The sequence below is a fragment of the Indicator indicator genome, chromosome 5 (genome assembly GCF_027791375.1).
Source record: "Indicator indicator isolate 239-I01 chromosome 5, UM_Iind_1.1, whole genome shotgun sequence".
Lineage (NCBI taxonomy): Eukaryota > Metazoa > Chordata > Aves > Piciformes > Indicatoridae > Indicator > Indicator indicator.
The window spans coordinates 18003519-18020819 of NC_072014.1; the positions used below are offsets into that span (position 1 = coordinate 18003519).

A 17301-nucleotide genomic window follows, 5' to 3' on the forward strand; every position below is an offset into this window, starting at 1 on the left:
GAATTAATGCTTTTGCTTTTATATATAGGAATTGCATATTTCCTCTTTTGAAGAAAGACTTATCAAGGAAATTGAACTCAGAATTATTAAGACCACTTTAGATGAACTTCTCGAAGAAGATGGAGAGGTGATGATGGTTGATGTTTCTGAATCTGAAGCGATAGAACCAGGATTTGATTTAAGATTAAAGAATTACAGAACCTTTGAAGGAACAGGAGTTACTTTCCATTGCAAGACAACTGGATATCCTTTGCCAAAGGTACTCCAAACCTGTATGACATTAATCTATCTAAAAAAACCATCTTGTGCTCTACTTAAAAAATACTTTAACATCTCATTGTCAGATATCTTATATTCTGTATAGAAAACAGAAAATCTCAAAGGAAATCCAGTCTTTTGATATCAAGCTGAATTATCTGTTTGTCCTTTAACAGAACAGTGTTAGCTTGGTTAGCCAGTTCAGGGGTAGGTGAGACTTAACAGTAAAGTTGCTCTTGCTTCTGAGTATCTCTAAGTTAGCCCATACAAGTAGGGAGTGCAGTGGCACATTCTAGATCACTTTGGTATTTATCAAAATGGGCTTTCTGACTGTTTCTGTCTCCAAAACTCATGTTTCAGGCTACTGTAAAAACACATTAATGTCTTACTTATTTCAAGTAAAAATGTTAATGGGCTATGGCAGTACATCAGCTATAAAATAGAAAGCTGTAACATGTTGTATGCATGAGCCATTGTTGGATTTTTGTCTTTAGAAGAGCACACAAAGCATTCCACTATTTCTTTCCATATAGATTGTGTGGTACAAAGACGGCAGGCGCATAAGGCATGGAGAGCGCTACCACATCGAAGTTCTGCAAGATGGCAGTGCCAGCCTGCGTCTGCCTGTTGTTCTACCTGAAGATGAAGGAATTTATACTGTCTTTGCCAGTAATTTGAAAGGAAATGCCATTTGCTCGTCAAAACTCTACGTTGAGCCTGTTGCACCCACTGCAGCTCCAGGTTACATGCCAGGACCAGAAGTTATGAGAAGATACAGGTAAGTACATGGTGATATATAACTTTCATGAGACTTCAGTCTGCTGTGATAGTTCACAAACTCGTTACATAGAAGCTAAACAGCCTAAGTTATTGGAGTTTGCATAGCTCTAGAGAATTTCTAAATAACAGTTTCATGGCTTACATTGATTAATGTCCCAACTCTTTGTCTGATTTGCCTTCTTAATGAGCAGTGCAGCTTCAAGAATACCATCATTCACATGCATCCCCAGACACAGATTTATAACCTCAGTAAACGTATTTATTTCTTTAAGTACTCATGTGGGATTTTTTTAATATTAATTATGTTCTTGGAGTTTTAGTACTGTGTGAAGCTCTTGTTTCCCACCATTGAAACAGAAAAATTCCAACATCGTTATATACTGTGTTCTGTAATCATATATACATACTCATATGCACAAACATATTACAAACTTAGCTTCATATCTGTACAGTATGCAAAAGCCAAAAATTTCCCTGGCTATGGTGTATCCTAATACTATTCAACTATTAAACTTGCTGTCTAAAACATAAAGAAAATTTGCTACAAATAAAAATTAATTTTGGCACAATTTAATGCATATATAAATTGGTTAACCACTTTAAAACAAAATGCCAAAAGCAAAGTTGAATTGTGTTTATCATGTCAACCCACTGCTATATGACCCCACATACACATCTGTCCTATCTTTTCCTTCCAGATCTGTTTCTCCACGCTCTCCAAGCCGGTCTCCTGCTCGCAGTTCTCCTTCTCGTTCTCCAGCACGCAGATTAGAAGAAACTGATGAAGGACAACTAGAAAGACTATATAAGCCAGTTTTTGTTCTGAAGCCTACATCATTTAAATGTTCCCAGGGGCAGACAGCAAGATTTGACTTAAAAGTTGTTGGCAGACCTATGCCAGAGACATATTGGTTCCATAACGGTACATCAGCCTCATTTTAATCAATAAATAATCTTAAAAAAAAAAAAATCTTATATGCAGTTTATAGCTTGCTGTGACACCATTTTGAATGCAACTTTTTGTTTGTTTGTTTGTATGTTTTTCTGTGTGGATCTGCAGGTCAACAAGTGATTAATGACTACACCCATAAAATAGTGATTAAAGAAGATGGCACACAGTCACTGATCATTGTTCCTGCTATGCCTGATGATTCTGGAGAATGGGCTGTAATTGCTCAGAATAGGGCAGGCAAAGCTTCAGTCTCAATGACACTAACTGTGGAAGGTATCTACTGTGCATGCTATGTTTAGCAGGCTGAGGAGTGTTTCTTACTAAAAGCAATGGTTATGCCATTTCTTCTCATGATAACTTACCCTTGCTCTTTCAGCTAAGGAAGACCTAGTCAGACCACACTTTGTGGAAAGGCTGAAGAATGTTAGTGTAAAGGAGGGCTCTAAATTGGAGATGGCAGTGAAAGCCACTGGTAACCCTAATCCTGACATTGTGTGGCTGAAGAACAGTGACATCATTGTACCTCATAAATACCCCAAAATAAAGTAAGCATTTTTATTTTGTTTAAATACTAAAGGAGTTAATAATCACCATTCTGCAAAGTGCCTCCTATCGTGTGTTGAATACACTTGTTTCCGTAGAAGGCATTCAGTACAGTCTCAGTCTAATGGTTAACAATGCTACTAATAGTGTTTGCAGTGCAGCAAGGCTAAGAGATATAACAGATCTTGTAGGACTTCTTTAATTTTTTCCAGACTGTGTGTTTGTGCATTTTGTATTCTGCTAACTCAATGGTTCTACAACAGAGATTTAGGGAACCTTTCTTTATCTCTGCTTTTGAAACTCTCAACAGGCAAAACTGCCATTGAATGTAAAACTGTTTTGTATTATCTTTATCTGATTCTTAGGAGCTACACTCATAAACATGAATAAACATAAAGAGCATGCAAAGAAGTTTTTTAAAAATCGTTCTCTTATTTCAGGATTGAAGGAACCAAAGGAGCAGCTGCTCTTAAAATAGAATCTACTGCCAGGCAAGACGCTGCATGGTATACTGCTACTGCTATCAATAAAGCTGGGCGGGACACTACTCGATGTAAAGTAAATGTTGAAGTTGAGCACGTAGAACCTGAACCAGAAAGGAAATTAATCATTCCAAAAGGAACTTATAAAGCCAAAGAGATTGCAGCACCAGAGTTAGAGCCTCTCCATTTGCGTTATGGTCAAGAGCAATGGGAGGAAGGAGATCTCTATGACAAAGAAAAGCAACAGAAACCGTTTTTTAAGAAGAAGCTCACATCTTTAAGGCTCAAACAATTTGGACCAGCACACTTTGAGTGCAGGCTTACACCAATTGGTGACCCAACCATGGTGGTGGAGTGGTTGCATGATGGCAAACCCTTGGAAGCAGCCAACAGACTCCGCATGATCAATGAATTTGGATACTGTAGCCTAGACTATGGAGTAGCTTATTCTAGAGACAGCGGAGTTATCACTTGCAGAGCAACTAACAAATATGGCACAGACCACACATCTGCTACTCTGATTGTGAAAGATGAGAAAAGCCTTGTGGAAGAATCCCAGTTGCCAGAAGGCAGAAGGGGACTGCAGCGGATTGAAGAGTTAGAAAGAATGGCCCATGAGGGTGCTCTTCCTGCAGTTGCAGTGGACCAAAAGGAAAAACAAAAACCAGAACTTGTTTTGGTTCCTGAACCTGCAAGAGTCCTAGAAGGTGAAACAGCACGATTCCGCTGCCGTGTAACTGGTTATCCTTTGCCCAAGGTCAACTGGTACCTCAATGGACAGCTTATCCGTAAGAGCAAAAGGTTCAGACTCCGTTATGATGGAATCCACTACCTGGATATTGTGGACTGCAAATCATATGACACAGGAGAGGTGAAAGTCACTGCAGAGAATCCAGAAGGCTTTATTGAGCATAAAGTGAGACTTGAGATCCAGCAGAGGGAAGACTTCAGATCCATTCTTCGTCGTGCTCCTGAACCCAAACATGAGCCTGTAGTGACAGAAACTGGAAAACTTCTCTTTGAGGTACAGAAGGTAGACAAACCTGCAGAGGCAACAACCAAAGAAGTGGTGAAACTGAAAAGGGCTGAAAGAATCACTCATGAGAAGCTTTCAGAGGAATCTGAAGAGCTGCGTAGTAAATTCAAGCGTAGGACAGAAGAGGGCTATTATGAAGCCATCACTGCTGTGGAATTGAAGTCTCGTAAAAAGGATGAATCTTACGAAGAAATGTTAAAAAAGACAAAAGAAGAACTTCTTCACTGGACCAAAGAGATCCCAGAGGAAGAGAAGAAAGAGCTTCCTCCTGAAGGCAAAATCACCATTCCAACATTCAAACCAGAGAAAGTTGAGCTTAGTCCAAGCATGGAGGCTCCCAAGATATTTGAACGAATTCAAAGCCAGACAGTACCCCAGGGGACAGATGCACACTTCCGTGTAAGAGTGGTGGGAAAACCAGACCCTGAGTGCCAGTGGTTCAAAAATGGTGTGCAGATTGAAAGGACTGATCGTATGTATTGGTACTGGCCTGAAGATAACGTCTGTGAACTAGTCATCAGAGATGTGACTTCTGATGATTCTGCCAGCATCATGGTGAAAGCAGTCAATATAGCTGGTGAAATCTCTAGCCATGCTTTTCTGTTAGTACAAGGTAATTTAAATTCTCTTTAGTGCTTATCATAGTGTGCTAAGTTTATGTGGTCAGTGCACTGTTGATTCATTGCATGTTGTTTTGCACAGCCAAACAGTTAATCAGCTTCACCCAGAAGTTGCAAGATCTGGTTGCTAAAGAGAAAGACTCCATGGCAACGTTTGAATGTGAGACATCAGAACCCTTTGTCAAAGTGAAATGGTTTAAGGATGGAATTGAGATTCATTCTGGAGACAAATACAGGATGCACTCAGACAGAAAGGCTCATTTTCTTTCTGTACTAACAATTGCAAAGTCTGATGATGATGATTACAGCTGTGCGCTGGTAGAAGATGAATCCATAAAAACTACTGCTAAACTTACTGTTGAAGGTAAGAAGCACACAGCTCTGTGCAGTGCAGTATTCTTAAAGTGAAATCTGCTTCAGGAAGAAACAAAACAATTGCACAAAGACAAACTAACACCTAAACTAATGCACTAAGAAAAGTACAAGTGGCTTTTGTATTCTTGGAACCTAGTATGAAATTTCAGAGATGTATTTATTGAAAATGGCTACCACACACATATATTAATTTCTTTAGGCTCATTTTATAAGAAATGTTTTCACCAGAGATATCTAATCAAACTTTTTCATTAATGTAATTGGTTTTGCCTATAGGTGCTGTTGTTGAGTTTATTAAAGAACTTGAGGATGTTGAAGTACCAGAATCCTTCTCAGCTGAACTTGAATGTGAGGTTTCCCCAGAAGACGTGGAAGGCAAATGGTATCATGGCGATGTTGAACTCACTTCTAATCATAAATATATGATTGCATCCCGCCGTGGTCGCCAAACCCTTACTATTAAAGATGTCAGTAAAGATGATCAAGGAGAGTATAGCTTTGTTGTTGATGGAAAAACAACTCACTGCAAACTGAAGATGAAGCGTAAGCATTTCTAATACTTATATTGTCTATATATTATAGATTGTATTAAACCATATAGCTATATCACTATATCGTATACTGCCTTAATACTCAATATTCTCCATATCTGTCATGCCGATTAATTAATTTCATTCCACAGCTCGTCCCATGGCTATTCTTCAAGGACTTACTGATCAAAAAGTCTGTGAGGGAGATATAGTACAGCTTGAAGTTAAAGTCTCCCTAGAAAATGTAGAAGGTGTCTGGATGAAAGATGGTCATGAAATTCAATCGAGTGATCGTATTCACATAGTGTTGGATAAACAGTCACACATGTTGCTGATAGAAGATGCAACAAAGGAAGATAGCGGAGCTTACTCTTTCAGTGTTCCTGATCTTGAACTGTCAACCACTGGACAGATCACAGTATACAGTAAGTCATTATCATGATTTTGAAGATGTGTTTGATTTTTGGGTCCTTTAGGATTGCTTCTTAAAAGCATGTCTTTCTCATTATGAATATTTTTGTGACTTGACAGGTGTGGAAATAGTGGTGCCTCTAAAAGATCTCCATGTAGTTGAAGGAACAAAAGCTATCCTTGAATGCAAAGTTTCAGCACCTGATGTGTCTTCCTCCAAATGGTACCTGAATGAACATCAAATAAAGCCTGATGAACGTATACAAGCTGTATGTAAAGGCAATAAACAGAGACTGGTGCTTACCAGAACCCATGCATCAGATCAAGGACGTTATAAGCTAATGGTTGGCAAAGTTGAAACTAGTTGCAACGTCACAGTTGAAGGTAGGTTTCCTTTAACATACACAGTTCTTTGTGAAATTATTAATTAAACACAAAAATATGGAAACAAGCAAAATATTTGTAATGTGTTCTTTTTATAGAAATTGAGATTATTAGGGGTCTTCATGACATCACCTGCACTGAAACACAGAATGTATCCTTTGAGGTCGAGCTCTCCCATTCAGGGATTGATGTAATTTGGCATTTCAAAGGCCGAGAGATAAAGGCTGGTCCCAAATATAAAATTGAAGCACATGGCAAAATATATAAATTGACAGTGGTGAAGATGATGAAAGATGATGAAGGAGATTATGTATTTCATGCTGGACAGAAGAAAACATCTGGAAGGCTTATAGTAGCAGGTTAGTAGGATTAATATTAAAGATTTTTCACTGTGATTTAAAAGCAGTGCTCAATGGACTGTATTTCATAATTGTAGTGATTTTACTATTTCTGTAGTTTTTAAAACTTAACTTTTTTTTTTTTTTTCTTCCCTATACTCTTCTTGGTATAATATGAATTAAATAAAGCTTTTAAGCAAGTTCTAATGTATTTTGCTAAATCAGATCCATAGTATGGAATGATGTAATATGCTTTGGTGTAATTAATGTAAAAGAGAAGGCTTTTATCTAGGATGTTAAATATACCTGTGCTGATAATAAATATAATAAATACATCTAGGATAGGAGTAAGAAACATCTTTGACTGCTGTTCAAGTCATATTCCAGTCACATTCCAGTCTTGATTCTTCATAGATCTTAAGAGTGTCTGCAATCATGCCGCAAATGGCAAACAGTTTCAGATTCAACTTTTCATGTGGCTTCATTTCCCTAGGGAGGGAAAGTCGATCATGTCAAAAATATGTGCTTCTGCTTCCCAACAGGTGGCGCCATTTCAAAACCTCTCACTGACCTGACTGTGGCTGAATCCCAGGCAGCTGTTTTTGAATGTGAGGTGGCAAATCCTGACTCAGATGGCCAGTGGCTAATAAACGGTAGACCGTTATCTCTGACAGATCATTACCGTGCTGAATCTGATGGTGTAAAAAGAAGGCTCAATATCCCTGTTACAACACTGGATGATATGGGTGAATATAGCTATGAAATAGCAAGCTCAAAGACGTCTGCCAAACTGAAGGTCGAAGGTCAGTAATTTTTATAGCTCAGCCCAGCATTACTCCCTATGTCTTGGATCAAGCCCTAAGATACAAGCATATCTTGCTTCATTTTTTAAAAATATTTTTATACCATGATGCACTTTCTGAGGTACTAAAAACTTACTGTGTTTTGGAATCTCCATATTTGGAATTTAGCATGGTATTTTAATAAAACACACATTTTATTGAAGCTACTGGTGAGCAGGTAGAAATTCTCTCTTGCTAGTTATGTAGCAAACTTATCAAATAAAAATCCCTGTTTCTCATGGATGCTACAAGCTAGGGGTTTGGGTTTTTTTGTGCTCCAATCATACTGCTTTGGTAGACACTCAGTACATAGATACTAAATCAGTACATAAATGCTAGATTGTAAAATTAAGCACCACTAGATTATAAATTTTAAGCACCATGATGCAGTTTTATTAAAATTATTATCTTTACTATAGTTTTTAATTTTGATCTGGTTTGTCAATTTTTTTTCCCTAGCTGTTAAGATAAAGAAAACACTAAAGAACTTGACTGTGACAGAAACACAGGAGGCAGTTTTCAGTGTAGAACTGAGCCACCCTGATGTGAAAGGAGCCTTGTGGATTAAAAATGGTGTTGAACTTGAATCAAGTGACAAATACGAAATTTCAGTGAAAGGAACCATTCACACACTGAAAATCAAAAACTGTGTTGTCACTGATGAGTCTGTTTATAGCTTTAAGCTTGGAAAGATAGGAGCAAATGCCAGACTTCATGTGGAAAGTAAGTCAATCTTGTTTGAATATTTGCTTTAATGTGTGATTTGAAATTCAAATCAAACACAGTGCTGAGTGTTGCTGACTTTTTTCCTCAAGCTGTCAAGATCATCAAAAAGCCAAAGGATGTGACTGCTTTGGAAAATGCTGTTGTCTCCTTTGAACTGAGTGTATCCCATGATACTGTACCAGTACGATGGTTCCATAAAAATGTTGAGCTTAAACAAAGTGATAAATGCAAGATAATCTCTCAAAGGAAAGTTCACAAGCTTATGCTGCATGACATATCTCCTGATGATGCTGGGGAATACACGGCTCTTGTCGGGCAAATTGAGTGTAAAGCGAAACTGTTTGTTGAATGTAAGTATTTTAAGTTTGCAAGAAAGTAATTGCATGTATTGCTACACCAACTCATATTTTGGACACCTTTACCTGGCACTTCATAGCCTGATACACTCTGGGTTTTCTTCCAATCTTCCATGAATACTAACTTAATTTTTTTTTTCTTTTGTCTTCTCCCTGCCACCACCTTTTTCTCCACCTAGCCATACATATCACAAAGACCATGAAAAGTATTGAGATCCCCGAGACGAAAACAGCCTCTTTTCAGTGTGAAGTGTCTCATTTCAATGTGCCTGCTGTCTGGTTGAAAAATGGTGTGGAGATTGAAATGAGTGAAAAGTTCAAAATAGTGGTCCAAGGGAAACTCCATCAACTCAATATCATGAATACAAGCAGTGAAGATTCTGCAGAATACACATTTGTCTGTGGAAATGACAGAGTCAGTGCAACTCTGACCGTAAAACGTATGTAAAAATATAATTAACTATAATATTTAGCAATAATGATTCATGTTAATACAGGCATTTGCAGCCATTTAGCACTGTTGTATACAATTCCAAACAGCTTCAGTTACATTTCAAAAACAGATCTAGAACCTGTGAACTTGATAGTTGGATCCCAGATTCTTCTGTTTAGGCCAGCATGCATAAACACCAAGTCACCATAATCATAAGAGATAGAATTTGTATTCCCATGTCATCCAGAAGTTTTGGGAAATTTAATTGATAGTATTAATTCTAGGCACAGAGCCTTTCTTTTAATACTACCAAAAATCAGACTCTGTCTTAAAGCATTTAAAACATTTCTGATCCAGTTAACATGTGTTTAAATTATAGCTAAAATAGAACAACAACAAAAGAAACCCACAAACCCGAACAAAACCCATATGTTAATTTCTTTTCTTTTAGCCGTCCTAATTACCTCCATGCTAAAAGACATCAATGCTGAAGAGAAAGATACAATAACATTTGAAGTTACTGTTAACTATGAAGGTATCTCATATAAATGGCTGAAGAATGGGGTAGAAATAAAATCAACTGATAAATGCCAGATACGAACAAAGAAACTCACGCACTCCCTCTCCATAAGGAATGTACATTTTGGTGATGCTGCAGAATACACGTTTGTTGCTGGAAAAGCAGCTTCATCTGCCACTTTATTTGTGGAAGGTATTTGCCCTCTTGATTTGTATAAGTGACTTCTGCTAGCTTAAACAGCATTGTGGCACTCATTTTATTTTTTTTTCCCTAGCTCGTCACATTGATTTTAGGAAACATATTAAAGATATCAAGGTTGTGGAGAAGAAGAGGGCTATTTTTGAATGTGAAATTTCAGAACCTGATGTTCAGGTCCAGTGGATGAAGGATGGACAAGAACTCCAGATTGGTGACAGGTAAATGTCATCAATGTCTACACCATATTGACATTTGCTACATATTTCCGCCTAGGAAATAACTTGCTTTTTTCCTTTTCTGATGTACCTAGGATGAAAATTCAGAGAGAGAAATATGTCCATCGTCTCATCATTCCTTCCACAAGAATGTCAGATGCTGGTCAGTACACCGTAGTAGCAGGTGGAAACACATCCAGTGCCAATTTGATTGTTGAAGGTCGTGATATTCGTATCAGAAGCACCCATAAAGATATTCAGGTATGGTCTATAGAGAAGAATAAATATGTCATAACTTTGTCAGTCAAAGATTAATGCAAGGAAGTGCAATGCTATCTAACCATCAAGAGTCTCAGAACAAAAGTCTATAAGTCAGAGTCGTCTTCTAGGAAACTGGAATGTGGGGCCATGTATAAAAACAAACCCTGTTTCTAATATTTGTTCTACTTGTTCAAAGGTCATTGAGAGACAAAGAGCTGAAATTGAATTTGAGGTCAATGAAGATGACATTGAACCACAGTGGTACAAGGATGGCATTGAGATCAACTTCCAATATGAGGAAAGATACAGTTATGTGGTGGAAAGGAGAGTTCATCGAATGACCATCTTTGAAACCACTTACTCTGATGCAGGAGAATATACATTTGTTGCAGGGCGGAATAGGAGTTCCGTTGTTCTCTATGTGAATGGTATGTGTCCCCACAAAAAAAGGCTTTGACGGCATTTTTCCGGTCTGTATAGCTTTTCTGGAATTCTAACCCTGACAGTGAAAAACATAAAAATCCAAAGAGAATCTTATGTCTGGAACATTACCAAAATCCTCACATACATGGACGTTTCTTGCTTAGCTGAGTTAGCTAACTGGCTGATGAAGATGCTATAGCAGGTGTTTTTTCCCCACTGGATTTATTTAGACCAGAAAATTCTCGAGTCTAAATAAAACCAATTTGTTCATGTGGACATATAGGCTTTCTCAGAGGGATAAACCTAATAATTGTTGGACACGTTTTGCCACAAAACACGATAACACAGATAATTTTCTTACGGCACTTGCTGCTGAATCATTTCCCCTGTATCAATGGGTAGATTATTATGGGCATGCAAGATTGGGAATAATAAGATTTATAAAAATTAAATAAAAATCCTTGCTAATATTCTTAAATCCTTGATAAATACCAATAATGGGATTTTTGATTTCTCTCCTTCTCTATCTCCCCCACCACCACTGCTCTCAATTTGCAGCTCCAGAGCCACCTCGAATACTTCGGGAGCTAGAGCCAACTACTGTGGAGTCTGGCAAACCTGCCCGCTTCTGTGCTATGATATCAGGCAAACCCCAACCCAAAATTTCCTGGTATAAAGACGACCAACAGCTTTCTCCAGGTTTCAAGTGCAAATTTCTTCATGATGCAGAAGAATATACTCTACTCCTGATCGAAACTTTCCCTGAAGATGCAGCAGTGTACACCTGTGAAGCAAAAAATGACTATGGACTTGCTACAACTTCAGCTTCACTTTCAGTGGAAAGTAAGATTCCTATGTTCATAACAGTGTCTGCGAAACTAGATTGTCAACATGTGCATGGCCTTCATCTTTATAAATGACTTTTTTCTTATCCTTTAGTCCCAGAAGTTGTTTCTCCTGAGCTAGAAGTGCCAGTGTATCCACCTGCCATCATAACACCACTACGTGACGCTGTTACATCCGAGGGACAGTCTGCTTGTTTTCAGTGCAGAGTGACTGGGACAGGTGAGTTTAATGCAACAGCTCTCAAAAGTTTTCATCTTGAACTTGGGAAATAAGTAACTGTATATGTGGTGAGATCAGCCCTTCCCCAGAAGTTCATTTATTTGATATATGCACACAGCTGAGTGCTACTCACTGACAACTATCAGTAAAGTAAGTCATATGTCAAAGACAGCATCAATCATAAACATTAAGCATTTCTGCAAAGAAGATATGTTTTCAAAAACTTGTGTTTGGAAACTTCTCAATATTTCAAATGCTAACTGATGTGGGAAAACTGTCACTGAGTAAAATGTAGTTTCAAAACATGGAGTATTATGGTGGAAAAGCATTATCATGTAAAATGAACATGATAAGCTTCAGATGACACACAGTGTCATGTCAATTAACTGAACAAACAGACTGAAACTGGGCCTCAATCTTTATCCTAGTATACTTCTAAGTCTCTCATATTAATCTGCAAACTGTAAACTGCCATTGCATTCCCTTTTCTAGTGTAAAAAGGTGTGTATTCGCAGTCCTTTTAAAGAAAGCTTTATAACAAATCTGATTCTGCTTTAGAAATGATGCTGCACCTCAGAAAAGGCATGTTGGAAATACTGGCCTGCCCTCTGTGAAAAGCTTACTAAAGTAACTTTTTTTACAAGAAGTGTGTGTGAATGTGGAAGCTGCATTTATAGCACAGTGTAATGTGCTGTAAAGGTCCCTTTCATAGAATCATAGAGTTGGTTAGGTTGGCAAAGACCTGTAAGATCCACTCCAAATGTTAACCTTAACACTGGAAAATCCACCACTAAATCATGTCCCTAAGCACCATATCCATATATCTTTTAAATAACTCCAGGGATGGTGACTCTGTTCCAATGCTTGACAGGGCTTTCTGTGAAGAATTTTTTTCTAATATCCAATCTAAACCTGCCCTGCTGCTGCTTGAGATCATTTCCTCTTGTCACATTTTTCCTGTTGAAAATGTCCTTTCCTGAATACTGTATCCAAGGGGATTTGCATACCTCTCACTTGTGTTGTGAAAACTTTTTATATTAGTTTAGGTAACACATGATTGCACGTACAGTTGTATAATGGTACACACTATGCAGATATTGAAAGCAATGTCTCTTTCTTCTGATGATGTTAAAAGCACACCATTTATATGAAAACATTTGATTAATGATGTAATATAATGCCAGGTAGACAGGCAAGGGTAAAGTCTTCTTCAGTCCTCTTTTCTCCCAAGTCTATGAGAATATACAAGTCAAACAACATATTACATAAAAATTTTTCAAGGGTAAGAAGACAGGATCCTTCTTGAGAAATATGAGGTGTAAAAATTTTATCTGCAACAAAGAGGCAAGATACTGTCCTTAGCAAAAGAATATTCCGTTTTAATTTCTTTCACCTGTTCAGCTCAACCTAGTGATTTTATATCCTGTTTAATCAGACAATTATAAAATAATCCCTTTTTAAAAATGAGGCTTTTTCTGAATTTTAGTAGTAGCAAAACAGTTTTAAATTTATACATTAACAGTGGAAAGGAAAAATTATTTTTACTCAGGAATATGGCAACATCAGAATAAATTTTTCCATACAAATGTTTCCAATGCAGAAATCAAAGCTTTACAAAGTTAGACCACTTTCCACTGATCATGCATGACCAAAGTAGTACAAAGCACATTTAAACTTGTAATAGATACTTGAAATTAAGATTTCTGACAGATATGAATATAAAAAAAAACAGTGTTTACTTACCAGTCTAATAACTTACATGTTTTTTTTCTTCTTTCTATTGCTTGAGCAGATCTGAAAGTCTCTTGGTACAGCAAAGAGAGAGAGATCAAGCCATCACGGTTTTTTAGAATGACTCAGTTTGAAGACACTTACCAGCTGGAGATTGCTGAAGCTTATCCAGAGGATGAAGGAATCTATACTTTTGTGGCTAGTAATTCTGTAGGCCAAGTGACAAGTACTGCTACCTTGAAGCTAGAAGGTACAGTGTGCAAGTAAAACAATGTCTTGTATAGGTCATGTTCCAATATACACTGATATACATGTTGTAATATACACTGATATGTGAGTTGTTGTCTGTCGTGCTGTCTTTTAACTCAATTAATTGCTACCATTTACAATGTCCACAGCATACACTTCTGTCTTCAAAATGTACATCACACACAGGAGAACTTATTTCACATCTTTTCAATGCTCTATACACCTCACCTTTTCATTCTGTCCTGCACCAAAGGTGGTAGAAACAGAAGTTCTTTGCTCCTGCATTCTTTAATTTGACTGTGAGGAGAATCTCCTAAGAGTTTGTTTTATAAAATAAATTACTTTGAAAGTATTGGAAAACATGTTAAATAATGATATGTACCAGGTACTATTGCAGCTGAAAAGGAAGGGTTTGCATTCATATGAATTGATAAAATATCGACCAAAGTTTTAAATCAGAAATATTGTCTGGAAAATTTGCAGTTTAAGTTATATATTGTACTTGATGTTATTTAACTACAAATATTTTGATTTGTTTTTGTAACAGATTTTATAAATGAAGAATTGGAATAAGTCATACTGTTAAGTTTCAAGTTAGAAAAAAATCTTGAATGAGAGAGAAAATGAATTGTAGTGTAGGGTAAGAAATTAAAAATTGGCATGCTTCTTTTCAGGATTTAAAAAGGTTGAAGAAGTTACACCACTATCCCACTGGCATGTTTCTTCATCTGTTTCACTTAAGGAGGAATCTTTTGGCCAAAGGCCCACCTTTATCCAGCCTATTTCAAGCTGCAGGGTATGCAGCGGGGCATCAGTCAAATTTCAAGCTAGAGTCTCTGGCATGCCCAAACCAAAAATCCAGTGGTTTCATAATCAACAACTCATGTTGCCAACAAAAGACTCAGTTTTCCACTTTGATGAGTCTACAGGCACAGCTGTACTGATAATAGTAGATGCTTTCTTAGAGCATGCTGGCCAATACACTTGCAAGGCAAAGAATAGTGCTGGAGAAGCAACTTGTACAGCTACTCTTACAGTGACTCCAGAAGGTAAAACCCCATTTTTACTTCAGAGGCATTTGGTTTGTTGTATACCACACTTTCATGCTGTTACTAGCATTCTTCTTTCTTTGTTTCACACATTTTACCAGCTAATATTAGTAGTACCTACCATCCATAACCCAGCCACTCTCATTTCTTCTGTTTAAACTGTAGCATTCAGAAGTTTGCAAATTCATATCTTGATATAGGTCAAAAAATAGAGTAATTTTACTGAAGGCATTCAGATTTTTTGAAACGACTAATTAAGTGGTCTTTATAGCCTTGACTAAGGTATTTTGCATTATCCTGTAGGAAAAAAAACAAACCAAACCAACAAACCAATAAACAGAAAACCTTCTTAACAAGGTCTGTAATAAGTTTTCAGCACTAAAATGGACAACTTCAGTGAAAGAAGTGACAAGCGTCAGATGTGTATCAACTGCATGACTAGCTTAGGCATTTCTCATCATTCATATGTCTGAATGCATAATCTTTGTGTTGAGAGTAATGCATCTGGCATGCTGAGTTTCAGATGAATATCATTCATTTTCATCCTCCATGAAGTTTGATTTTGTTCAGAGCATGGCCCAGTAAAGTTCTTTAGATGCTAATGTTGTTATTTTTGTTACTTGATTACACAGTGCAAGCCATAGATAGGCAAAGTTCTGGGAAAGATGTAAAAGAGTCTATCCGATCACAGGCTATATCAGAATTTCATGTTGCTCCTCTCTCAAAGAAGACGTTTAAAACACATCAAAAAGAATTTAAATTGGTGCAACAACCATCACAGGAACTGGGTGTGCAGATATTTGAAAGTCTATCAGAAAGTTTGACCATGAAGACTACATCAGTTGAAGAAATGGAAGCCAAGCAAACAAAAATTCTTTCACAAACATCCCAGAGTACCAGAATCTCTATGACCACTGCTCAGGAAAAGAATGATGTCCCTCCGAAGATTCTTTTGCAACTCAGAGATTTAACTGTGAAGTGTGGTGACACTGTTCAGTTCATATGTGCCTTAGAAAATGAATTATTCTCTGAGTTTCTTTGGGCCCACGAAGGTGAAAGGATAGAATTGTCTGAAAAATTGAAGATATCACAAAATGGAAGTGTTCTACTGCTCACAATCCTAAATGCCCAGCTGACAGATCAAGGACTGTACAGCTGTACGGTTTATAATGATTATGGTGGGACAACTACAGCCGCAATACTAACAGTCAAAGGTGGTTATCTGACTTTTAACTTTATGACTTACCTTTTGCAACTTCATTATCACTGCCTATAACTAACCTATATTTTATTTATTATCAATATTTAATTGAGAAAGCTCTAGTGGTAATGCTTTAGGATTTTCCCTCCACATTTACAGCTCTATTCATAACTGACATGCAGTATTGAGAACCTGGCATTGTGTTTCACGCGTCTTCCCAGCAAGTCACAAACATCTGAAGCTTTCTGTTCCTCAAATATTTCTTGTTATGCAGTAAGATGTAAAGTGAAACAGACTGGTAGGAATTTTTACATTTTGAGAATTCCTGAAACTGGAGTTTAAGGAAGATAAGAATGTCAGATAAGCAATATTGAATTAGATACCTGGTCATTTTAAACTATCTGGATCCAACTTGTTTCCAGTAAATTCAAGGTTCCAATTCCAAGGCTGACAATATAGGTCAAACTACTTTAAAGGATTAATAGGTGCAAGCACTGTATTACTGCACTGATGACTATCCTACTACCTGTCACTCTCCCTGAGATAGAAGTATTTATTCTTGCTAAGACTTCTTCTATTTTTCTCCTGACATGAGTGTATTAAAATGCTAGTAGTGTTATGACTAGTGAAGACACAGAAAAGTATTCTCACCACACTGGACAAGTGACAGTATTTCTGCTAAGCTCAAAGGAATCAAGAGCATAAAACTAAAATTAATAATGAGGGAGACATTGTCCTTGTTTATTTGTCTCTTAGATGTTGAAGTTTCTTTCTTCACTCCTGAGCTGTCCAAAGTGCTTTATATAATCTTCTGCTACTACTTTCTAAATTGAGGCTCTAAATTCAAAGCAAAGATGTGCTTGCATCAGGCATTAAAACCCAGGTCTTGGTCCCACGAAAGTCCCATGGGCTTTACTGGTATTTAGAATTAGTCTAGCAGGAACAGAGTTCTTAAATGTGTAATTACTCACGTTCAATAGCATTGTTGTAGAATTAATATGCTGGAAAAAATTTCAAAACTAATTATTGAGTTTGTTTCCCCAAAGTGTAAGGGTATGTTTTAATCCTGTAAAACATCTGACCTTTTCCTAACTTTATTCTTACCTAGCAAAAGAAGCACAAGCCACAGCAGTAACAAAAATCACTCTTGAATCAGATACTAAAAGCTTTAAAGCAGCCAAAGATTGTCAGTTTAAGGCATCTGAAGTTAAGCAAGAATCTTCCAAGAAAACCTCAAGCTTGTTTATATCTACGTCCCAAAGACCATATGAAACTCAGAAGCAAAGAAGCAGAATCTACTACCCTGATGTTGTGCCATGTGAA

The 17301-nt window shown here is 37.2% G+C and overlaps 1 protein-coding gene across 1 annotated transcript in view; it reads left to right on the forward strand.

The window, feature by feature from the left end:
• TTN (titin) overlaps positions 1–17301 on the forward strand; it is a 242357-nt gene that overhangs the window by 19980 nt on the left and 205076 nt on the right. The window contains exons 21-42 of the mRNA XM_054381468.1: positions 29–259; positions 792–1036; positions 1737–1960; positions 2099–2263; positions 2367–2535; positions 2974–4664; positions 4754–5035; positions 5323–5589; positions 5729–6001; positions 6108–6371; positions 6470–6730; positions 7252–7512; positions 8011–8274; positions 8367–8627; positions 8813–9073; positions 9518–9778; positions 9861–10002; positions 10095–10260; positions 10457–10688; positions 11242–11526; positions 11623–11748; positions 13541–13729. Coding sequence (XP_054237443.1) covers positions 29–259; positions 792–1036; positions 1737–1960; positions 2099–2263; positions 2367–2535; positions 2974–4664; positions 4754–5035; positions 5323–5589; positions 5729–6001; positions 6108–6371; positions 6470–6730; positions 7252–7512; positions 8011–8274; positions 8367–8627; positions 8813–9073; positions 9518–9778; positions 9861–10002; positions 10095–10260; positions 10457–10688; positions 11242–11526; positions 11623–11748; positions 13541–13729 — 6520 coding nt within the window. The remainder of the gene's footprint in view (positions 1–28; positions 260–791; positions 1037–1736; positions 1961–2098; positions 2264–2366; positions 2536–2973; positions 4665–4753; positions 5036–5322; positions 5590–5728; positions 6002–6107; positions 6372–6469; positions 6731–7251; positions 7513–8010; positions 8275–8366; positions 8628–8812; positions 9074–9517; positions 9779–9860; positions 10003–10094; positions 10261–10456; positions 10689–11241; positions 11527–11622; positions 11749–13540; positions 13730–17301) is intronic.